General features: G+C 47.7%; 3 protein-coding genes across 3 annotated transcripts; 2 read left to right on the forward strand and 1 right to left on the reverse strand.

Moving 5' to 3' along the window:
- Positions 1 to 1,339: 1,339 nt before the first annotated feature.
- Positions 1,340 to 4,465, reverse strand: LOC140221229 (uncharacterized). The gene is made up of 3 exons (XM_072290544.1): positions 4,414 to 4,465; positions 3,343 to 4,291; positions 1,340 to 1,649 (listed from the first exon to the last, which is right to left on the reverse strand). The coding sequence occupies exons 1-3, from the start codon at positions 4,463 to 4,465 to the stop codon at positions 1,340 to 1,342; spliced, it is 1,311 nt and encodes a 436-aa protein (XP_072146645.1).
- On the forward strand, positions 4,359 to 10,145 carry LOC117839846 (uncharacterized). Its single transcript, XM_072291151.1, has 17 exons — positions 4,359 to 5,093; positions 5,168 to 5,263; positions 5,375 to 5,427; positions 5,723 to 5,819; positions 6,018 to 6,091; positions 6,187 to 6,292; positions 6,882 to 6,992; positions 7,182 to 7,258; positions 7,541 to 7,607; positions 7,925 to 7,990; positions 8,504 to 8,611; positions 8,712 to 8,842; positions 8,951 to 9,017; positions 9,121 to 9,188; positions 9,269 to 9,362; positions 9,525 to 9,598; positions 9,690 to 10,145. The coding sequence occupies exons 1-17, from the start codon at positions 4,638 to 4,640 to the stop codon at positions 10,015 to 10,017; spliced, it is 2,073 nt and encodes a 690-aa protein (XP_072147252.1). The 5' UTR covers positions 4,359 to 4,637; the 3' UTR covers positions 10,018 to 10,145.
- A 622-nt stretch (positions 10,146 to 10,767) lies between these two features.
- On the forward strand, positions 10,768 to 12,243 carry LOC117836780 (uncharacterized). The gene has a single exon (XM_034716273.2). The coding sequence runs from the start codon at positions 11,154 to 11,156 to the stop codon at positions 12,162 to 12,164; it is 1,011 nt and encodes a 336-aa protein (XP_034572164.1). The 5' UTR covers positions 10,768 to 11,153; the 3' UTR covers positions 12,165 to 12,243.
- Positions 12,244 to 18,899: the final 6,656 nt, after the last annotated feature.

The following is an 18,899-nucleotide window of genomic DNA, read 5'->3' on the forward strand; positions in this document are numbered from 1 at the left end:
ACTGCCTTGCCTTCTCGAACAAAGGACCTCGCTTCCCACTGCCGTGTACTTGACGAGAGCACATGCAGTGTGCACGGTGAAAATGGCCATTCCATGGAGCGATACGGGTCAAGGTCGCCTGACACGGGCATGAACCTTGCTGGAAAGAAGCCTTCGTCGATGGACCTGGCACCTCCTCTTCGTTGTCAGTGTCACCCAGCGAAGAAAGGAGAGCCAGTCAAGGTCGAACGGTGGTGGTGTCTCTCTCGTATCCTCAGGCACGCTAGGGATCAAAAACAACTCGTAGTGAGGCGAGATTGCCGGATCGAACACGAGGCACGCGACATAGTCCCGTAGCTCCATGGGAGGGCAGGAGGCTCTCTCCCACCGTCGCGTCGTGGGGATGAGCACGCAGAACTCCCTTCCGCGTCCGTAGAGCGGGCGAGCTGCACCCAGGATGGAAGTCGAGGTTACCGTGGATCCATGGGCGCTCCGGCGAGGGGCGCGCGAAGAAGCGCGGCCACCGGTAGTCGAAGAAGTTGACGAAGACGCCGCGCACGGCGTGCGGGAGAAGGTGCGGGCGCTGCAGCCCAAGGGCGTCGACGGCGGCGCGCCACGCCGTGCAGACGCGACGGGACTCCGCGAGGCTGCGCCGCGGCAGCCGGCGGAGGATGGCCTCGAGCACGTCGTCCGGTAGCCGCGGCGCCATCTCCGCCTTCTCCATGTCTCCGGCCAATCTGATTCAGGGGTTTTCTGAAAAATATCGGATCTATATTTTACATATAACCCCCTAGTTTGGATCGCGACTAGGGGTGTTTGGCTGAGCTTCAAATAAGCTGCAGCCGCTTATTTGAACAGTAAAAACAGAGAGCTAAAAGAAAAAAAAGCTGGAACAGCTGCTACTGTCGAACAGGCCCAATAAGAGGCTTTCTGAAAATACTATCCAATATTTTGCATATGACCCCTAATTTGGATTGCGATTAATAATCGCGATCCAAAATTTTTCATATATACCCCTACATCCCTCAATATTTCACAAATGAAGCCCTCCGTTTAGATGGGCAGTTCCGCAGTTCATTCTCTCGTCCTCCTCTCGATTATTCGCCGGCACCGGCGGCCGCCGCGCCGTCCCTCCAGTGCAGGGGTCGTCACAGCACATGGCCCAGCCTTCCACGACCCGCAAACCCCAGTGAAACATCTCCACTATTCCACTCCGAAGGAGATTCGCCTGCTTCTCCGGCAAGGACGGGAAGCGTGCGATTCGCTGTCTCACATGTACGCGGCGCCGCCGATCTCCCGCTGTCGTTTGCTGCTGCGGGAGCCGGCGGAGAATAGCCGCAAGCTTGGCGCCGGCCGCTCTCTACCGCCTCTCCCGAGGAAAAACCCTCCGGTGCTCCGCGGACGCCCTGCTCCTCCTCATCTCTCGCTCCCGCGTCCTCCCCCAAGCAGGAGCCTTGCTGGCGCGGTGGCGCTGGCATGGAGGTCGTGGTCCGAGGGTTCGTTTGGCAGAGCATCCGGTCGACGACGGCGGCTTCCGTGGCTCCTGGTTCGAGGCCACCGCCATTGATTTCGTGCCCCCGCGCGCACCTGCCAGCAACTGCTGCTGACAAGCCTGCACCTCCACCGCACGATGGAGGTCGAGGGCGATAGCAGCAGCTTGAGAACCCGAGCTTCAGAGATATACTGAAACTTAAATTGAAATTGTAGATTGAGATCAATTCTGAATGCTCAAACGAATGCCTGAATGTTTGATTCTAAATGCCTGAACGCAGTGGCGGAGCTTGAGGTACTAATCGGGCGGGGGGGGGGGGGGGGGGGGGGGGGTGCGGGCGCAGCCATGGTAATTTATTCTAAAAATCAATGAACAATAGCTGATTTACTATTCATACAATGGAGATTGTCATTGATCAGGGGTGGCCATGGCCCCCTCTGAACTACACTAAGCTCCGCCAGTGCCTGAACGGTTTATTGGATGGATTCTAAATGCCAGAGTGCTTGTTGATTGGATTGTGGCTGCTCAAACGAAAAATCAAAATCTGCTGCAAAATGATGCTTGGACTGTGAACACGGAACATTAGAATGTGCTGCTGCTACATTGAGCAGTTTTTGGAGATACTGTATATAAAATTGAAAATGGGCTAGTATCAAAAAACATATATCCAAGTGGTTGTTTCACCCTTGCAGGGCCTCCATGATTTAAGAATGTTTGCTTGCAAAATGGCTAAAGAAAGCTCGATTATGAACTTATTGGGCCTCCACCAACAACTGATGATCAGTCAGCAGTTATGAACTTACTGGGCCTCCAGTATCAGGAGGGCGCGATTTGTCCTCGTTTAATAGCTTCTGCTTCTCCACAGGTAATTCAAGAGCATCACTTAAAAAGAAGAGATTTTTTTAAAAGAAAAAAATAAGAGTACAAGAGAGAGACTTTCTTGCAGTTGTAGCCAGACACAAATAAATCAGGAAGAAGTCTTTGATTCGTTTGGATAAGAACACAAATGTACTCAAACAGTTATTGACTACAATGATCACGAACAGCTAGAGATAGGCAGCAACCATCAACTAAGGAACTAGTCCTCTGAAGAAGTTTCATAATGGTTTAGGAGATCTCCAATCATACAGGGTGTATATGGAAATGCCTCCTCTACGCCTTTTGACCACGAATCGTAATATATTGGGAGTGATTTGCCCAACCACTGCACCTTCGAGGTACTCAAATGAGAGGCAACTGCTACGAATGATACCATCAAGAAGGCAACCTCTTTGTAAGGGTGGAAGCCTAGTATGTAGATCGGTATGTCCTCATCAACATCCCCATCTTCATACTGAACAATGCAGTCATCATCAGAGTCCCACTCAAAGTGCTCTTCTAGGAGAACCTCGGAATGCATTCTTGTTTGGCAAAACTATTGGAATACTTTAACATCCAAGTCCCACGACGAGTTACACGATCACGCTCGCTCAGGCGCACTGCTGCCCACAAGGCGGAGCGATCAAGGTCGGTACGATGCTTCAACACCCACTCCGCTTTACCACTTAATTCATCATTCAGGTTCCAAATCCGAAGTTGGTGATCGCAATTTTTTTGCAAAGTAAACCCCACCTATTGATCTCCCGAGATAACGTCGTGCATGTCTCTCCCCAATGTCTTCCGGCGTCTTGATCACCCGGTACTTACCCAGTTTCAAGGAGAACCTGCACCGCCACCAAACAATTCACTATGGATGTTAAAAAAGTTACATAGCTCGAATGCCTTCGGTGCTGTGCTATAGTGTGTAGAACAACGAAAAGTACAGCGATAACAGTTCTTATAATTGGGATTTAATTTGGATGTAGTAGAAGATAATGTGTACTGTACTGTACCTCATGACAAAACCACCAGGACAATGCACGTAGAGTGTTCCCTGCCAGTAGACACCGTACTGTACACAAAAATGGTCCCATCGCGCATCCTTCGCCATTCCCACGGGCTCGCCTTCCCTGACAAACGGCCTTTCCTCCCAACGCCTTGTTCTTGACGAGAACACATGCAATGTGCACGGCGATTGTGGCCATTCCATCAAGCCATAGGGGTCATAAGGCTTGCCCAGCCTCGACCTCGCCAACAGGGATAGCTTTCTTGTTGGGAACAAGCCTTGCTCCATGGATGGCGGCGGCACCGGTCTTGCCAGTTCCTCTAGGACCTCCTCCTCCTCATCTGTACCTTCCATGGCGAGCGAGAAGAGCCCGCTCAGGCTGAACGTTGCTGCCGGGACATTTTCTGGACGCACAGCCTCCTCCGGTCGAGACAGGTAGGGGATCCAAAACACCTCGCAGTGCGGAGACACGGCGGGGTCGAACACGAGGTACGCGGCGTGGTCGCCACGTCCGTTCACGTTCACGCGAGGGGACGAGAAGGATTCCCACCGTCGCGTGGCGGGGTTGACCACGTAGTAGTCATCGTAACCAAACTCTCCGTAGCATAGCAAGAGGCCGTTGCAGTGATTGATGAAGTGCGTGTAGCTATGGCCAAAGCCGGGCACGTAGCTGAGGTCGCCGCTGATCCGGGGGAACCCGCCCGGCGAGGGGCGGGCGAGGAGGAGCGGCTCCCCGTAGTCGGTGTAGTTGATGAAGATGCCCCGGAGCTCGTGCGGGAGCAGCAACCCGCGGGCGTCGTCGACGAGGGCGCGCCACGCCTTGCAGACGCAGCGGGAGGCGGCCGAGGATTTCCGCGAGCGCGTCGTCGGGCACCGGCAGCGCCGTCTCCGCCTCCATGGCTCGTGCGTGTAGCAAAGGGTTGATGAGGTCGGCCGTGGGCTGGTTGTCGTCGGTCCTGAATAGGCCCAACCGCGGACGCGAATATAGTAGGCCAGCGAAATAAAGGAAACCGCGGGCCGAGCTGGACCAGAGCTGGGCGCCGCGGCCGACTCGGGAACGTTTTTTCCATCACCCAACCAGTCGCCGGGGGCTCAGCCGCTGAGGTGGGCGGGCGGGCGGGCGCACGCATTCGTCGGCCGCGCAGCGCCACCAGGAGGGCGCATCGGCGCATTTCCTCCGCTCGCGCCCCCGCCTCCCGTGGACAACACCGTCTCGGCTTTTTTTTGTGTTGAGTTCGAGGCGAAGGGGGAGGCGGAGGGAGGGAGGAAGCCAACGGCCGACGACCGGGGAGAGAGAGGGCGATGTCGTGGCTCCGCAGCGCAGTGCACCGCGCCGTGGAGGCGAGCGGCGGCCGCAGCTCCCTCCTCACCCGCACGGTCCGCACCTCCCTCGGCACCGTCGTCCACCACGCCGGCCAGGCCGTCGCGGGCGGCGCCAGGCTCATCACCGTGCGTAGCGTACCAAACTCCCCAGCCGCGCACGTCAACAGCCGCGGCCGCCTTGTAGGTGCATTCCCGGCGATCGTCGTGACTAGGGTTTGCGCTTGCTATCTCTCGCAGGGGAACCGGAACTACAAGAGCGCCAAGGTGACGGCCAAGAGGCTGGAGGAAGCGGCGCTCTCGTACAAAGGTGAGGAACGGGTGCAGCTGCTGCGCCGGTGGCTCGTCGCGCTCAAGGAGGCCCAGCGCGCGGCCACGGCAGTGCGGCGGGAGCCTCGAATTGGGGACGATCTGGACCAGGCGGCAGCGCCCCTGCTGGTGAGCACTCCTGGCTTGAATCCCATTGCGTGATCGTGACTCCTGAATCGCCTGTGCGCGCGCGCGCGTTCCAGGATCTGTACGTGGATTACGAGAGCGGTGGGGAGCCGATGAACTTTTTCCATGTCTTCCTCTACAGCCAAGGGCTCGAGTGTATGGTTCTCTCCATGGTGAGTTACTGAGTTGGGTTTGTGGCTGTGCAATTTGACATTGCAGAGGTCTCGTTTCTACCATGTCACTGGTTGATAATTCTGAAATTTTGACACGTCCTCCGTGATCAGATTCTGGGAGCCCCAACTGATGAAGAGGTTTCATTGATCTCAGAAATTTTCGGGTAAGTTATTCAACCGTTGGATGTCTAGTTAATTGCTAGCTTCTCGTTTTTAGTTTTAGCTTCAGGAACATTTTGAAATTTTCCCTTCATATATGATTGTGACTGCTTCTTACATGAGTCTTGTGCTCAGTGCAATAAAAATGGGTTACTTGATCACAAGTTCAATGTGTAAGGATTAACTTATAATGCCCTGCCCCCTGCAGTACATTTGGCACATTAATATGAATTTTATCCCCCTTTAATTTTTACGAGCCCTCAACGCAAGCAACATATAATACCATATTCTTCATTACAGAATGTGCCTTTCAGGAGGGAAGGATGTGCACAATGCACTCCTGAGTAGTGTAAAGGACCTGGCAAGGTTATTCTCAAGTTATCATGATGAAGTATTGGTATGAATTTGCTGTTTGTTTTAATTTTTCAGTACTCTACTTGTAGAGCGTATTAGGTTCACCTCATGTAGTAGTTTTTTTTTATCTTTGATATATCTTACACAAATCATGTGCGTGTACTTTCACGTGGTGACTTGCCAGCAAAAGCATAAATTGCATCATGTATGTTATCTGCTTTTATGTTTTTTTCCTTTCCAGGAAAAACGTGGTGAGCTGCTTCAGTTTGCTCAGGGTGCGGTCTCAGGGTTAAAGATAAATGCTGAAATTGCAAGGTTTTCTCTTTCTCTTGGGCAGGAGTTGAAAGCGTTTCTAGTCCTGTGTTTGTATGTCTATGTTTACATGCTTTAAAACCTCTATTTTCTTTCAGGTTAGATAATGAAATTACACAGTTGCAACAGCAGATAAATTCAATGGATGCTCTTCGAGCTACTTCAAAAAGTAATCGGAATAGAACATCCCAAACAGCCACTGAGGTAGGCCTAATTCTAGAGCTATTCAATTTGCACAACTGTGGATTATCCTCCGATAAACAAAATGTGGGTGATTTCCCTTAAAGTGGAGACAAAGGGAGCAACTTCTTAACCTAATGTTATCATGTGATTTAGGTGTTATTTCTCTTAGATGGAAAGTAAATAGCATGGTAATGAAATACCGTGTCACTGATTTGTTTAAAAGAATTTGTAGTCTAATGTTTGTGCAAATGCATGAAACACTCATGGAATTGTACATCAGGTCTTAGATTTTTTTCTATTTCTATACCATGGCTGTTTGAATATGTCATGTGTCGACAAAAATCTTTTCAACTGTAAGATAGGATTCTAAGCATCACCAAGTTCATTTTTAAAACATATTAAGAGAAACAATTTTCTTTTTAGAAAACTGCATTCTGAAATCCTTTTTCTTGTCTATTCCTAGCATGCATTGTCTTCAGGCGTTGAGTAGTAGACTGAGGTTATTTTTTCCATCATGTTCCAGTATAGTGCAACCTACTCCTGGTTGTTAATTATGGTTAGTATGAGTAGATTCAGCTGTGTATTTATGGTACTTATTTGGTATTTGCAGGGTTTCAAAAAGGCAGTTGCTGAGGTTCGTCTTTGCTCTAGAATGGAAGAACTTGTATTGAAGAAGAAATCAATACACCCTGGTGACTCATTGGAAACTCATTTTGAGAAGGCATGATACTCCTATTAATTCTAAATTATTTTGGGATTTTAATTTTATACTGCATGCTTCTTCACTCTGGTGCTTAAATTTAATAGAACCTAAGAATATAAATTGTTCCTGAATGCTGTAACCTATCATCCTCCATCTTTAATTGATATATATGGCTGATATCTCAAAGTCCATTTATAAACTTTGCAGATCGAAAAACTGAAGGTTTTGTCTGAATCCCTTTCAAATTCATCTGCAAAAGCAGAAAAACGTATCATGGAAAACAGGTTTAATCTTGAGCATTCTTTGTGTTGTATAATTAGTTTCAGCAACTTGGAGTATAAATTACTAGGTAGCTAAATTCAGGCTGTAATCAAACATTCGCACGCTTGCATATTTACATAGTAATTGAGGTGCATAAGTTACGTTGTTAATTCCTTTATTAAAATGATTTTTGTTCATTTCAGAGCCATGTTATTCATTCGGTACCAAAATGTTTGAATTATGTTGTGCTTAAAGTTTTTTTTACAAAATCTGTCTGCTTAAAGTGAGCTTGTTTTACATTGCAGACTACAAAAGGAAGAGTCTCTTATCTTCAGGGTTACCAAAACAAATGAAGTTAGTGGAATAGAAAAGGTATTCTTTTGTACTAGCTTGTAACTGAATCATTTGCTAAGCACCATAGTATTTTTCTTAGATAAATAAGCTATGTCAACGACCTAAAAAGGAAGTTAACCTAAATCCATAACGATAGAAGAAAGCACCCCATGAATTTCCTAAAGCAACAAAAGGAAGACATGGACTTCAAATACCATATCCATTAAAGCAATGCCAAAGGATAAACGTAGCAGGGTATCTGAGCTGTTCCAATATTTTTTCAATCCTTCATCCATGCAGTTGGTTTTATGCTTCTGTGACCTGTCTGGTGCTGAATTGATTAAGTTTTATGTTAGGAACTAGTTGCGGAAATCTCTGGACTTGAGGAGCAAAGGGATCAACTTGAGGCAGAACTGAAGAAGGTATTATTGTTCTTTCTATTCCCACCTTAGTTCAGTCTATCTTTTCCAATCTATATCAGCAACTTATGTAGTGGCAAAAGTGATTGGATTTTCTTTTTTAAAAGTTTGGAGCCCAGTAAAATTCTCATTTCAGTTCGGAGAGGAGACAAAACCAATAAATTATGTTGTGGAACATTCATGTTGTATATATAGTAGATATAAAATCGATAAGGCATCGTAATTCATAAGTAGTTCCTCTCAACATGTAATTACAAGATGCAAATTTACAATGTAGCTGAGTATCTCTAAACTATGATCTGTGAATGCATATCAGTATCTCAGAAATGATATTATTAGAGAAAAGAGATGTAATTATTGCCCTGCATCTCAAATGTATTTTAAATTATCATGAGCTGATTTTTTGGTGGATCAGTCTTTGTTTTTAATCTTTATCGGTTAGGTTTACTTATGTGTAGAGGCTATATTAACATGAGAAGCTTGTTTTTAAGAGTGATTCTGAAACTCAGATTACAGGTGAATACTAAATTGAAAGCGGCTACAGTGAAGCTTAAAAAGACTAGAGAGGAGAGGGACCAATTTGATGAAGCCAGCAATCAGATTGTGTTACACCTGAAAACAAAGGTTAACTTTCTGTTAGTTTCTAGTTTAAGAACTTAAAAATGCATTATGGAAGCACAGTTTTCACTTGTTTGTTTTGTTTTCTGGCATATCCTTACCCCAGGAAGAAGAACTTGCAAGATCCATTGCTTCATGCAAAGTAGAAGCAAGCACTGTCAGTGCTTGGATCAGCTTTTTGGAAGATACATGGAAATTGCAGTCCTTATTTGAAGAGCTAAAAGAAAAACAGGCCAAGTATATAGGCTCTCTCCTGAATACCTCATTTTGATAACTAATAATCACTCTCAGAAATTATAGGAACAAATATTTGCTGATATACGTTTTCTTTTGTGCTAACTTCAGTGAGGAATTGGATAGATGTGGAGACTGCTTTGCGAAATTGATTAAACATCATGTTTCTGCATGCCTGGTACTTCATTTGATCTTTTACTTTCTGAGGAAGGTGTCTTCTGTTTACTAGCCTTTGAACAGACTTGTTTGTTTCTTACTGAATGTTTCTTTTGGAGTTCTAGGAAGAGCTGAGCACTTCTATTGATCGTATCAAAACCTTTGTCGATAACTTGAAAATATTCAGTGACAGGTACGATTCTCATTTCTTAGTGATCTAGTTTGTTGAAAGGAATCTTTCCTGTGGCTGAACACTTTTAGTTGCATCACCAGATCGGTGTCAGCAGAGGATGGAGCTAATGGTTCGTCTAAGCAATCAAACCCTCGCAAATACCTTGAGGAAGAATATCTCCAAACAGAGAAAAAGGTCATTCCCCTGATGATTCTTTACCCTGCTTACTGATGAAAAACATGCCTTGCTAATGGAAGCCAACAAGGATTTCAGTTATAACTGGCATCATGAACCCTGACTATGAAAGGATCTTCTAACGCCACTTCTGATTCTTAGATACTTTTGCGTCTATTTCAGGTTGTAGCTGCATTCAGTTTGGTTGATAGTATCAGAGCTGTTTATTCTTCAAACCAGGAGTACTACAAAACGAGGTAGTTGCTCTTCAGGATCCCTCTTGCAATGTGATATCTATCCAGGCTGCATAATTTGCAGTCCATAACACTACCAGATCTGTGCCTATAGTTTGTGCAGGAGAGATGAGTCTGATGTCAAAAATCTATTTGCCACCGTCGACAAGCTGCGCGTCGAGTTCGAGTCCGTGCCACGCCCAGTGCTTCAGATCGAGATCAAAGAACAGGAAGAGAAAGCAAAGCGATCCCGTTCCTTGAAGGTCTCCGCGTCACCGAGACATTCGAGGAGCGATTCCCCGATCGCGCCTCAGCTGAGGACACGGCTGCCATCGGAGTCCGATTCGGAGCTGGCCAAGTTCGACCCGGAATACAAGGCCGACGAGATCAGCGGGTGGGAATTCGATGACCTCGAAGACGAGCCAAGACCTGGCTTCCTGTAATCTGCCTGGGCTGCAAATTGTGACCCATACCTGTAGTAGTTGATGTAAAATCATTAGCACGAAAAAGCCTGGGAAATGTATAGTTCAGTGTACATTGTAACCTTCGCATCAGTTCAGAATTTTGTTTCTTTTTTCTGTCACGTCCTGTGAACGTTGCCTTCTGCAACCTGCACATATGACAAGTGCAAGCGAACGCCGTACGTCTGTGTGCACGGTACATGTTTTCTCTCCTCGGGTACGATGCCATCGTGACCATTGCATGGGAAAGGTCAACCCCCCTCCTCTATCCTCTTTTGCCCATCTGCATCGTCATCTCTTTTTCTGCCTTTGTTCTTTTCCCCAGCTTTAGTTGACAGCGGAAAGATCACAGACGCTAAAAGAGCGCAAAGGAACAAAAGAAGCTCTCAACCCTTTCTCTGCGCAAAGGGGTTAACCCTAGCTTTGTCAACCTATACTTTTGTATTTTTAACTCGTCCGTGCTCATCTAACAAGCGGTAAAAAGGTACGAGTAACAATCTTGTGTTCTCGGTAGTTTCTGCTGACTTTGGTTCTGACACCACCTGTGAAAGAAAATGTGCAGCAGTGCCAGTAACAGGCTAACAGCCAAGGACTCAATTATCATCCCCCACCAGTCCACCACACTGACCCTCTTCATTCTTCAACCACATTTTGAGCCATGATTACATCTTCCAAAGTACACAAATCTGGTTACTGTCTGCTTTGTGAATTCTGGTAGACTGGGAGTGGTACACTATACTGTACAGTGTACAATACGCAATGCAAAGGCACAGTGCAAATACTCCAAGAAGATGCTGAAGCTGAAGAGCACACCCACATCTGATGATGTGATCCAGGAGTGAGTGTGAGTGAGCACAAGACAAACCCTGGAATCATTCATCCAGCCCCAGCCAGTGAGCCAGCCTCCAAGACAAGGAGGGCCCCAGCCTACCACCCCCACCCCCATTCTGTTTTCTTGGATCCCTCCCTGCCCTGCCACACTGCCACTGCCCACTGCCGCTGGCCACACTGCCATTGCTTGCCCATAAAATTTTTCAAACCCCTGAAGCTGCCTCCCCATATTAACCCATCTTCTCCCCCAATTCGCCCGGCCCGTCGTCGGAGGCTCGGAGCGAGCAATGTGCCCCAGAGCCACGGCTCAGCACTGCGGCGCCGCAACAATGGCTAGCGTGTGCTCGTTCGTCGAGGAGGAATACATCGACCTGGATCTCAGCTCGTGGGGGGAGTTCGAGTTCCGGGTGCGCCGGAGCGGAGGCGCGGCGGACGAGCTGCTCTGCCGGGGCAGGCTGGCGGCCGCGGCGCCTCCGCACAAGGCCGCGACGGCGACGAGGGCGGGCGGCAAGGTCCAGGAGGTTGATGCCGGCGGCGGCGGCTGTGGCGGCGCAGGCAGGAGGAGCGCCGCCACGGTGGCGCCGCTGCAGCACTCGCACTCCGCCGGGTTCCGCGACGCGCCGTCGCCGGTGGTGAGGATGCGCAAGGAGGGGTCCCGGCGCAGGAAGGCCGCGAGGACGGTGCACGCCAAGCTGCTGGCGTCGCGGGCCTTCTTCCGGTCCCTGTTTGCCAGGACGTCTTGCTCCGACGAGCAATGCCGCGGCGCCGACGTCCGGCCCAGGGCCAGGGCGTCGCCACCGTCTGGCGAGGCCAAGAGCGGCAGCTGCAAGGCGCCGTTCGGGCAAATCAAGAACGGCAACCACCACCACAGCAGCAGCGGCGGCAGGGCGGCGCCGACCACCCTGCGGAGCAGCATCGAGCAGGAGAAGCTGATGGACGAGGAGGAGCTCGCCGCGGCCGCCGTCCGGCAGCGCAAGTCCTTCTCCGGCGTGATCAAGTGGCGGCACGCGGCGACGGCCCCCGCCGTTGCAGCTCCATCGAAGCCGCTGTCCTCGTCCTCGGCGAGGAGGAGCTCCGGAGCCGTCGCCGCCGCCACCGGCGTCGGGCCGGGGCTGAAGCGGAGCAGCAGCGCCCGGTCGGAGTCCGAGGGGCTGATCCAGGGCGCCATCGCCTACTGCAAGCGTTCGCAGCAGCAGCTCGGGCTCGCCAGGAAGAGCGTCAGCGATGCCGCCCTCTGCTCCGGCCCTTCCTGGCCTGGCAACCCGGCTCGCTCAGCTGGAGTAGCTTACTGCCACTAGCGGCGACGTGTCGCGTGCAAAATGTAGTTCAAAAGTGATCACAGCAATAATGTGAAGTTTGTCCACTCTTTCTTGCTTACGCGTGAAATTCAAATTCTTCTTCTTTTTTTATCTCATCTCGTGCTCCAAATTCTTGTGATGAAAAAGGAAAGGAATTTCAGGTTCGTGGTTCAGAGAACCTCGCGCGGCGTCGACACTTGGAGATGACGCAACATTCTGTGCTCCATTCAGGTTTCAGAGTGCTGTAGATGACGCCATTTTTTGTTAGGGAAAGAAAAGAAAAACAAACAACAGGAGCAGGACCACGTTGTCTTGATCGGCGTTACTCCTGGTCCGCCGTTGCCGGTTCAGGATTGCCTGACCAACTGCCGCGCGGCCGCCCATTCAGTGCGAGTAAAGAGCGCCAGAACGGCAACGTCATCTCTGCTCGGCAGAGCAGCTACGAGCTCGAGCTGTACACTACCAGCAGCAGGCACTGCCCGCTGCAGCTGCTGCAGTGCCTCTCCTCTCCACGACTCCATACCGTCAGGAGCGCTGCGCCGCTGCCGGGTGCCGGCGCCTGCTGGTCTCGGAACAGCGCGGGGTCCGGGCCGGGCGCGGCGAGATCTTATTCTCGCGGCGATGCCGGTGGGGGATTGGATTGGGATTGGGGTGGTGGAGTAGATGATGGATCGGCGGCATGATGAGCGGGCGGATCGCCGAGGAAAAGCGCGCAGCGCGATAGGCCGGCCAAAGCGTCGGCATCATTGAAGGCCGGAAAGGGAGGTCGCGAGGGGGATGCTGGTGCCGTGGTGCGGGTGCGCAACCACCCGCGCTCCATCGGCGGCCGCGGCCGCGGCCGGCCGCACCGGCCGCACATGACCTGACGGGCCTCTGTTTTCTTTGTCATGGTCGCTCCGGCAGGCAATGCGGTGGTGGTACTAGGAGGGTCTTAATTCTTTGACCGCATTCAATGGCGTGGCGCGGGCCGTGGCAAGAATGGCATGTTCCCTTGTTCTTGAGAACAAATAAAACAAGACTTGAAAGAACCAGGGTTCGTTGGGTTGGGTTAAATTAAAGACATGAAGATCGTGCAGAATTTAAAGGAAGTGTACAAGTTGGAGCCCAAAACACTGTAAAAGTCCGAGCAGATTGACAGTGAAGATGGGTCTCGGCTGCGCTCAATCACATCCTGATTTCACATTTTTTGCTAGCTTCTGTTACTGCTATGCTATGCTTCTTAGTGCCACCGGCTTTTAGCGGCTAGAACGAAGGGTTCTCTACTTTTGCGAGGCTATAAGACAGTAGGGAGAGCGGTGGAACGTGCAGGAATCGCCAAAGCGAGGTCCAGGAATTTCACGCTTTGGAGCCCCGGGGATGATAAAAGCCCCTTTGCATGGGGCAACTTGGCGGGCTGTCCATGGCCCCTTTGCCCTAGTTTTCTCCAGGCAACGGCAAAGGCACTACTCGAGTAGAGCGGTAAAAGGCACGAGGAGAGGGCTCAAGAGCAGCAGCGTAAAAAGACTTACCTTTGCTGAAATGCTGAGCACCTCACCTCACCTCACCATGTGACGAGAGAACGAGATGAATGAGACGCGTCGGGTTCGGTGCCACACTGCCACGGTTACGCTGCTCTAGTCTGGGCGTCTGGCACTGTAGAAGCGGCAGTAGAGTAGCACTGCTAATGTATCATGAGGCCTTTTGGATCTGGTTCCAACGGCGATAGGGATCGTGGCTGCGCGGTGGCTGGCCGGCCGGCTGGCCCAGTGCGTGCGGGCGCGCATGTGTAGGACAGTAGGAGACGAGAGCGCACGCACTTTTCGCTGTTCTCCAACACAGGCTGTGCTGGAGCAAAGGCGATGCCGCGACCGCGATGGCAACCGGACCGGGCGGCGCGAGGTTTTGGCCACGCTTTTTGGGGCGGGGCAGGGCTCCTCGCTCTGCTCTTTGCGCGAGGATACCGATGCCGCACGACATACTGGCGTGCACGGGTCGTAGTCGCGGCGAGACAGGGAGGGCCAGGCCAACCTTTACGTGTGTCTCGACCCTGCAGGTACAGGAGAGACCGTTCGCCCAGGGGGCAAAGAAACCGTAGCTGTACTGCGGCAGTATAAGGTCAACTCCTCCCGGTCGCTGAAGACTGGCGAAGAGTTCTTGTCTCTGTGCAGAGCGCAGAGTCGCAGAGACCTATCGCTATATTTACTGTTCAGTGTCGATGTTCGTAACTGAGGGCCTGTGCTCCAGGGTGTTAAATATTTACTGTTAAAGTTTAACACCCGTGAAATCGGATATTACTAAACATAGGCGTACAAAGCTAATTGCACAGATGGAGTGTAATTTGCGAGATGAATCTACTAAGCCTAATTAGTCCATGATTTGACAATATGGTGCTACAGTAACCATTTGCTAATGATAGATTAATTAGGCTTAATAGATTCGTCTCGCGAATTAGCACAGGGTTCTACAGTTAGTTTTATAATTAGCTCATATTTAGTTCTCCTAATTAGTATCCGAACATCCGATGTGACACATTAAAGTTTAGCACCTCGTATCCAAACACCTCTGAATAGCGGCAACTTATTACTTTGTACTCCATCCGTCCAAATTAAATACTATTACTAATTGGAGGTCTCTTTTGAAGCCGCCACGTGAAGCTACCTAGAAATCCTACCTGGACACTAAAAAAATAGAGAAAGGTTAGAAATTCTAAAAAAACAAAACATCTAGCCATCAATTTGGTAGGCTCAATCATCATAGCCATTCGATTTATTGTATTTTAAAAAAAAAACCATCTATTCCATTATGAAAATAGTTTCTCTGCCATTATATGAACTAAATTAAAGTAACCCCAATCTACCCCCATCTATTCCATTATGAAAATAGTTTAGAGTTCGTGCTTGGGGTAGCAGCATTCTTTCCTCTAACAACATCCTGCACATTAGAACGTAAGTCTCCACTTGAGCTTTTCGTCGATGAGGGTGCAACAGTAATCCTCGAGATTGACTTGCCTCCTCCTGACATAGTCCTCATGCCATATGACAAGAGCTTGCCATTCTTAGCATCTTGCTGCAATTGGCGTTCAGCTTTAGTTGCTTGATGTACCAAATGAATAAGATGATGGTACGGCTGAAACTCAACAATGCGGCTGGATATTGTGATGTAATCTAGCCATGAAACATGCAATAGTTTGCTCTTCATCCGCATACACATTGGCTCTAATTATAGCCTTCTCCATCTCTTTATAATACTTCTCAATAGAGAAACTTTCTTGCTTCAGATTCTGCAATTTATCAAAAAGATCACGCCGATAGTGCTTTGGCACAAAATGAATTCTCATTTCTCGCTTCATCTCATCCCATGTCGCAATAGGATGTTCTCCATCTTCTTCTCGATCACGCAGAAGTTGTTCCCACCATATCAAAGCATATCCATCAAACTCAAGAGATGCCATGGCTAATTTCTTCTCCTCTGAATAATTATGCAAGCGAAAAATCTTGTCCACCTTCAACTTCCAAGTGAAATAAGGTTCAGGATCAGATCCTCCATCAAATTTTGGCATGGTAAATTTCAGTTTGCCAAACCTCTCTTCATGGTTGCCTCCTCTATGACGTCGGTGACCAAAGCGATATTGGTAATGATTATCTTCATCCATATCTTTAGATTCATCATTGTCATTATTTCTTCGACCTCGTTCTCTTCCTCTACCATGTGCAGCACCTTGGTTCCTCCTTTCTTGTTCTCTAGCTCTTCTAACAGTAGCTCCTCCATCACTATTTTCTCCATCTTCACCATGGTTGCTTGCACCATCATGAGGTTGACGACGCCCTCTGATTTCAACCATAAGAGCCCGAAGATCTTGGGTCAACCAGTCTTGCCTCTCTTCTGCCGGAGTTCATTAAATTGTGCCATAGTAACACAATTTGCTACTCAACATCTTCCATCTTCCTGTGTAAGGTTAGCTAAAATACGAACAATAGGTATTTGTGGAATATAAAAATTTGGTAGCTCTCACAACCTCACCTTCTCTTACCAACCAAAGCTCTTATGAGTTCCCTGCAGATTACAGAAGTACTATGTGTGGTGGTAAAAGAGTGATGGTTAAGCGAATACACGACTCGTGTTCAATTTACAGTGGCTTATTTGTGGAGCTCGGTGGGGAAAGATGCACAAGGAGCAATCTGAATTCTAGTTGTTGTAAAGCTAAGTAGCAATCTAAAATAGATATCAATGCCTAGTGCTGATCACGAGATATGAAAGATGTAACCAAAGTAACACACGCGCAAATGAAATTTCAGAATTGATGCAAACAAGGATTATGCTAGGAATGATGAATTTAAAAAAGAATTACCTAGCAAAAATTGCACCAATAAAATGATAGCACACTGGTTACACAACTTAATGCGCAGGTTTAACACTTGCATATCAACAATCTGATAGTTCTTGTTTCTTTCCAACACTTCTTTTTTTTCCAACTTTCTCGATACATTTTTTTGCAACTTTCTTTCTTCTTCTTTTTTGACTCTTTTTTTTTACACGATACTAAACAAGACCAGATATAACACTTGCACAATATTAAGGACAGAACCAAATACAACCAGTAGCTATCTTGATAGGATAAAAGTTTACGCAAAGGATAGAATCGGTTGTTTTTTTATGGGGATTTTCAAATATATGGAAAGGCACAAAGGGACACGCAAAGGATAATATGATCAGCAACTAAACAAAGACTCTAATCGATTAAAACTTAACAAAACTCACTAGATAAACAGATTGTAACAAAAGGCTCTGACAATTTTTTTTTAGCTTTTTGATGGATAGGATAAAGACAAAAATATATATGTAGCTAAGGGTAAAGAATCCTACCGCAGCAACGATGGCTCTTGATACCAAATGATACAACACGATGTCCCGATCTTCATGACGTAGGATCAATCATCAGATAACTAGCTGTAGAACAGCCGGATAACTTGCTGCAAGCAGCGATAACTAGTGCAACCTGGCAAATAAAACTCGAAGCCAACCATTGTCTTTAACCGGCAACCTGAATCGAGGATTTGCCCAACCACACTCTCAAAGAACCAACCAACACAGCCTACAACCAATCAAGGCAAACCTTGAAGGGAGTAGGAGCACCAATTGGGAGCGGATGAGGCCACTGCTTCTATAATCCCATGAAGGAAATCACAAGAGCAAAGGGGTAGAGATCACTCTCAAGTTTTGTTAGCACACAGCTGAACAAAGGGGGCTTGTATATCAATTATCAAAGTCTACATTTGCTTAGGAGTACAAGGATATTTATACTAGGAACAACCTTCCTAGATAGGTATAAACACGAAATGAAAAAGAAAAGATAGACTTTGTGAAAGGGTCTCCTCGAAACAAGAGTTCCTGAGTTGTTCCCGCGTGGTTGTTGGTCTTCTATGCAGTCTTTAGTATTTTGGCAATAACTCCACCTTGGAAAGTCCAAATGACGTGCCGTTGGTTGAGTTGGAAACTTAACTTGATAAGTTTTCAGACCATGTGCAGTATGTTCCACGAAATGTTATACATTGGTATAGTTTTGCATGGGGAGTTGAACGTCTGGCCGATTGTTGACCTTCTGACTACTCTTCACTAATATGGTTGGATCTTAACAATGGAATTTCCAAACTGATCAGGTCTGGTGGCATTGAAAACTAGACTTGATAAGTTTTCCAAGATGTGCTCATTCACCTTCATAGCCTCTAGGAATCAAAAGCTATGCGACTGCGAGTGTGGTTCTTATCTGTAGTCATCGTCTTGTGTGTTCTTGCCATCCTCCTTGGTGAACCTAAGCAACAACAACGTGCACGACTTAGGCAGTGTATAATTATCATTAATATTAAATTGAACTTCATAAAGTAGCATGTTCACCTCTTGTTATAGCTTCTTTGCTCGACTACATGTAATTGGGCCACCAAAGGCTTGGGCTGGTGTCGATGTAGGTGATACTCGAGTTGGTGTTACTTAAATTGGAGGTTGTAACATGTTGGTTGATGTTGTGGTCATATCAAGTATATTTTGAAGACTCAACCCAATGGAGTACTCGAAGAGCACCAAAAACTAGTCGAAGAAGTCTACAAAGGTACTTGGGACTACTGCATTTGACTAAAAAGTACTCGAGGGCTTGTCATATATACATCTATGGGCCCACCACAAGATTTGGATAGTCCTAGATTCAGGGCTATGCACTAAGGCATGTCAGACATACAGACTACGGTGCAGGACGACGTGGTCTGCATGAAGGACAAGAACTAGTCGAGGATTAAGAAATTACTCATAGCAATTAGAGTAGGATTAGGAAATTACTCTAATCCAACTAGTATTCTTGTAAACAACCGACCTGTAACCCTGCCCCCGGGAATATAAGACGAGGCCCTCTAAACAAGTTTAATCCAATACAATATAAGTACACAACCAACACACAGGACATAGGGTATTACGCAATCTAGCAGCCCGAACCTGTCTAAATCATGTGTTCGAGTTCACCTTTGAGTTCCTGATCTCAACGAGCCCAACGCACTAAACACTAGCACCCCTCTTGATAGGTTGTCGGGTCTAAACACCGACACAATCTTCATCTAAATTACCAATATCAAATAAAACATTAAATTTGCACATAAATTGCCCACAACTACCATTATACTCACATATGCTATTTTAAAAAATTTGAATCCAAATCACTTTTATTAAATATCAATATATGATGTTAAATTGCCTATTTCTTACACTACTGAT

Source organism: Setaria viridis, chromosome 9, assembly GCF_005286985.2.
Source record: "Setaria viridis chromosome 9, Setaria_viridis_v4.0, whole genome shotgun sequence".
NCBI lineage: Eukaryota > Viridiplantae > Streptophyta > Magnoliopsida > Poales > Poaceae > Setaria > Setaria viridis.

Bases quoted from the DNA above. Each gene is read 5' to 3' on its own strand.
- LOC140221229 (XM_072290544.1), bottom strand. From the start codon at position 4,465: ATGCGTGCGCCCGCCCGCCCGCCCACCTCAGCGGCTGAGCCCCCGGCG. The intron at 4,292-4,413 runs GTTGGGTGATGG...GGGCCTATTCAG, and splicing joins GGCTGAGCCCCCGGCGACTG to GACCGACGACAACCAGCCCA. The intron at 1,650-3,342 runs GTACAGTACAGT...ATATCTCTGAAG, and splicing joins CCTGGTGGTTTTGTCATGAG to CTCGGGTTCTCAAGCTGCTG.
- LOC117839846 (XM_072291151.1), top strand. From the start codon at position 4,638: ATGTCGTGGCTCCGCAGCGCAGTGCACCGCGCCGTGGAGGCGAGCGGC. The intron at 5,428-5,722 runs GTAAGTTATTCA...TCTTCATTACAG, and splicing joins TTGATCTCAGAAATTTTCGG to AATGTGCCTTTCAGGAGGGA. The intron at 7,259-7,540 runs GTTTAATCTTGA...TTTACATTGCAG, and splicing joins AAACGTATCATGGAAAACAG to ACTACAAAAGGAAGAGTCTC.
- LOC117836780 (XM_034716273.2), top strand. From the start codon at position 11,154: ATGTGCCCCAGAGCCACGGCTCAGCACTGCGGCGCCGCAACAATGGCT.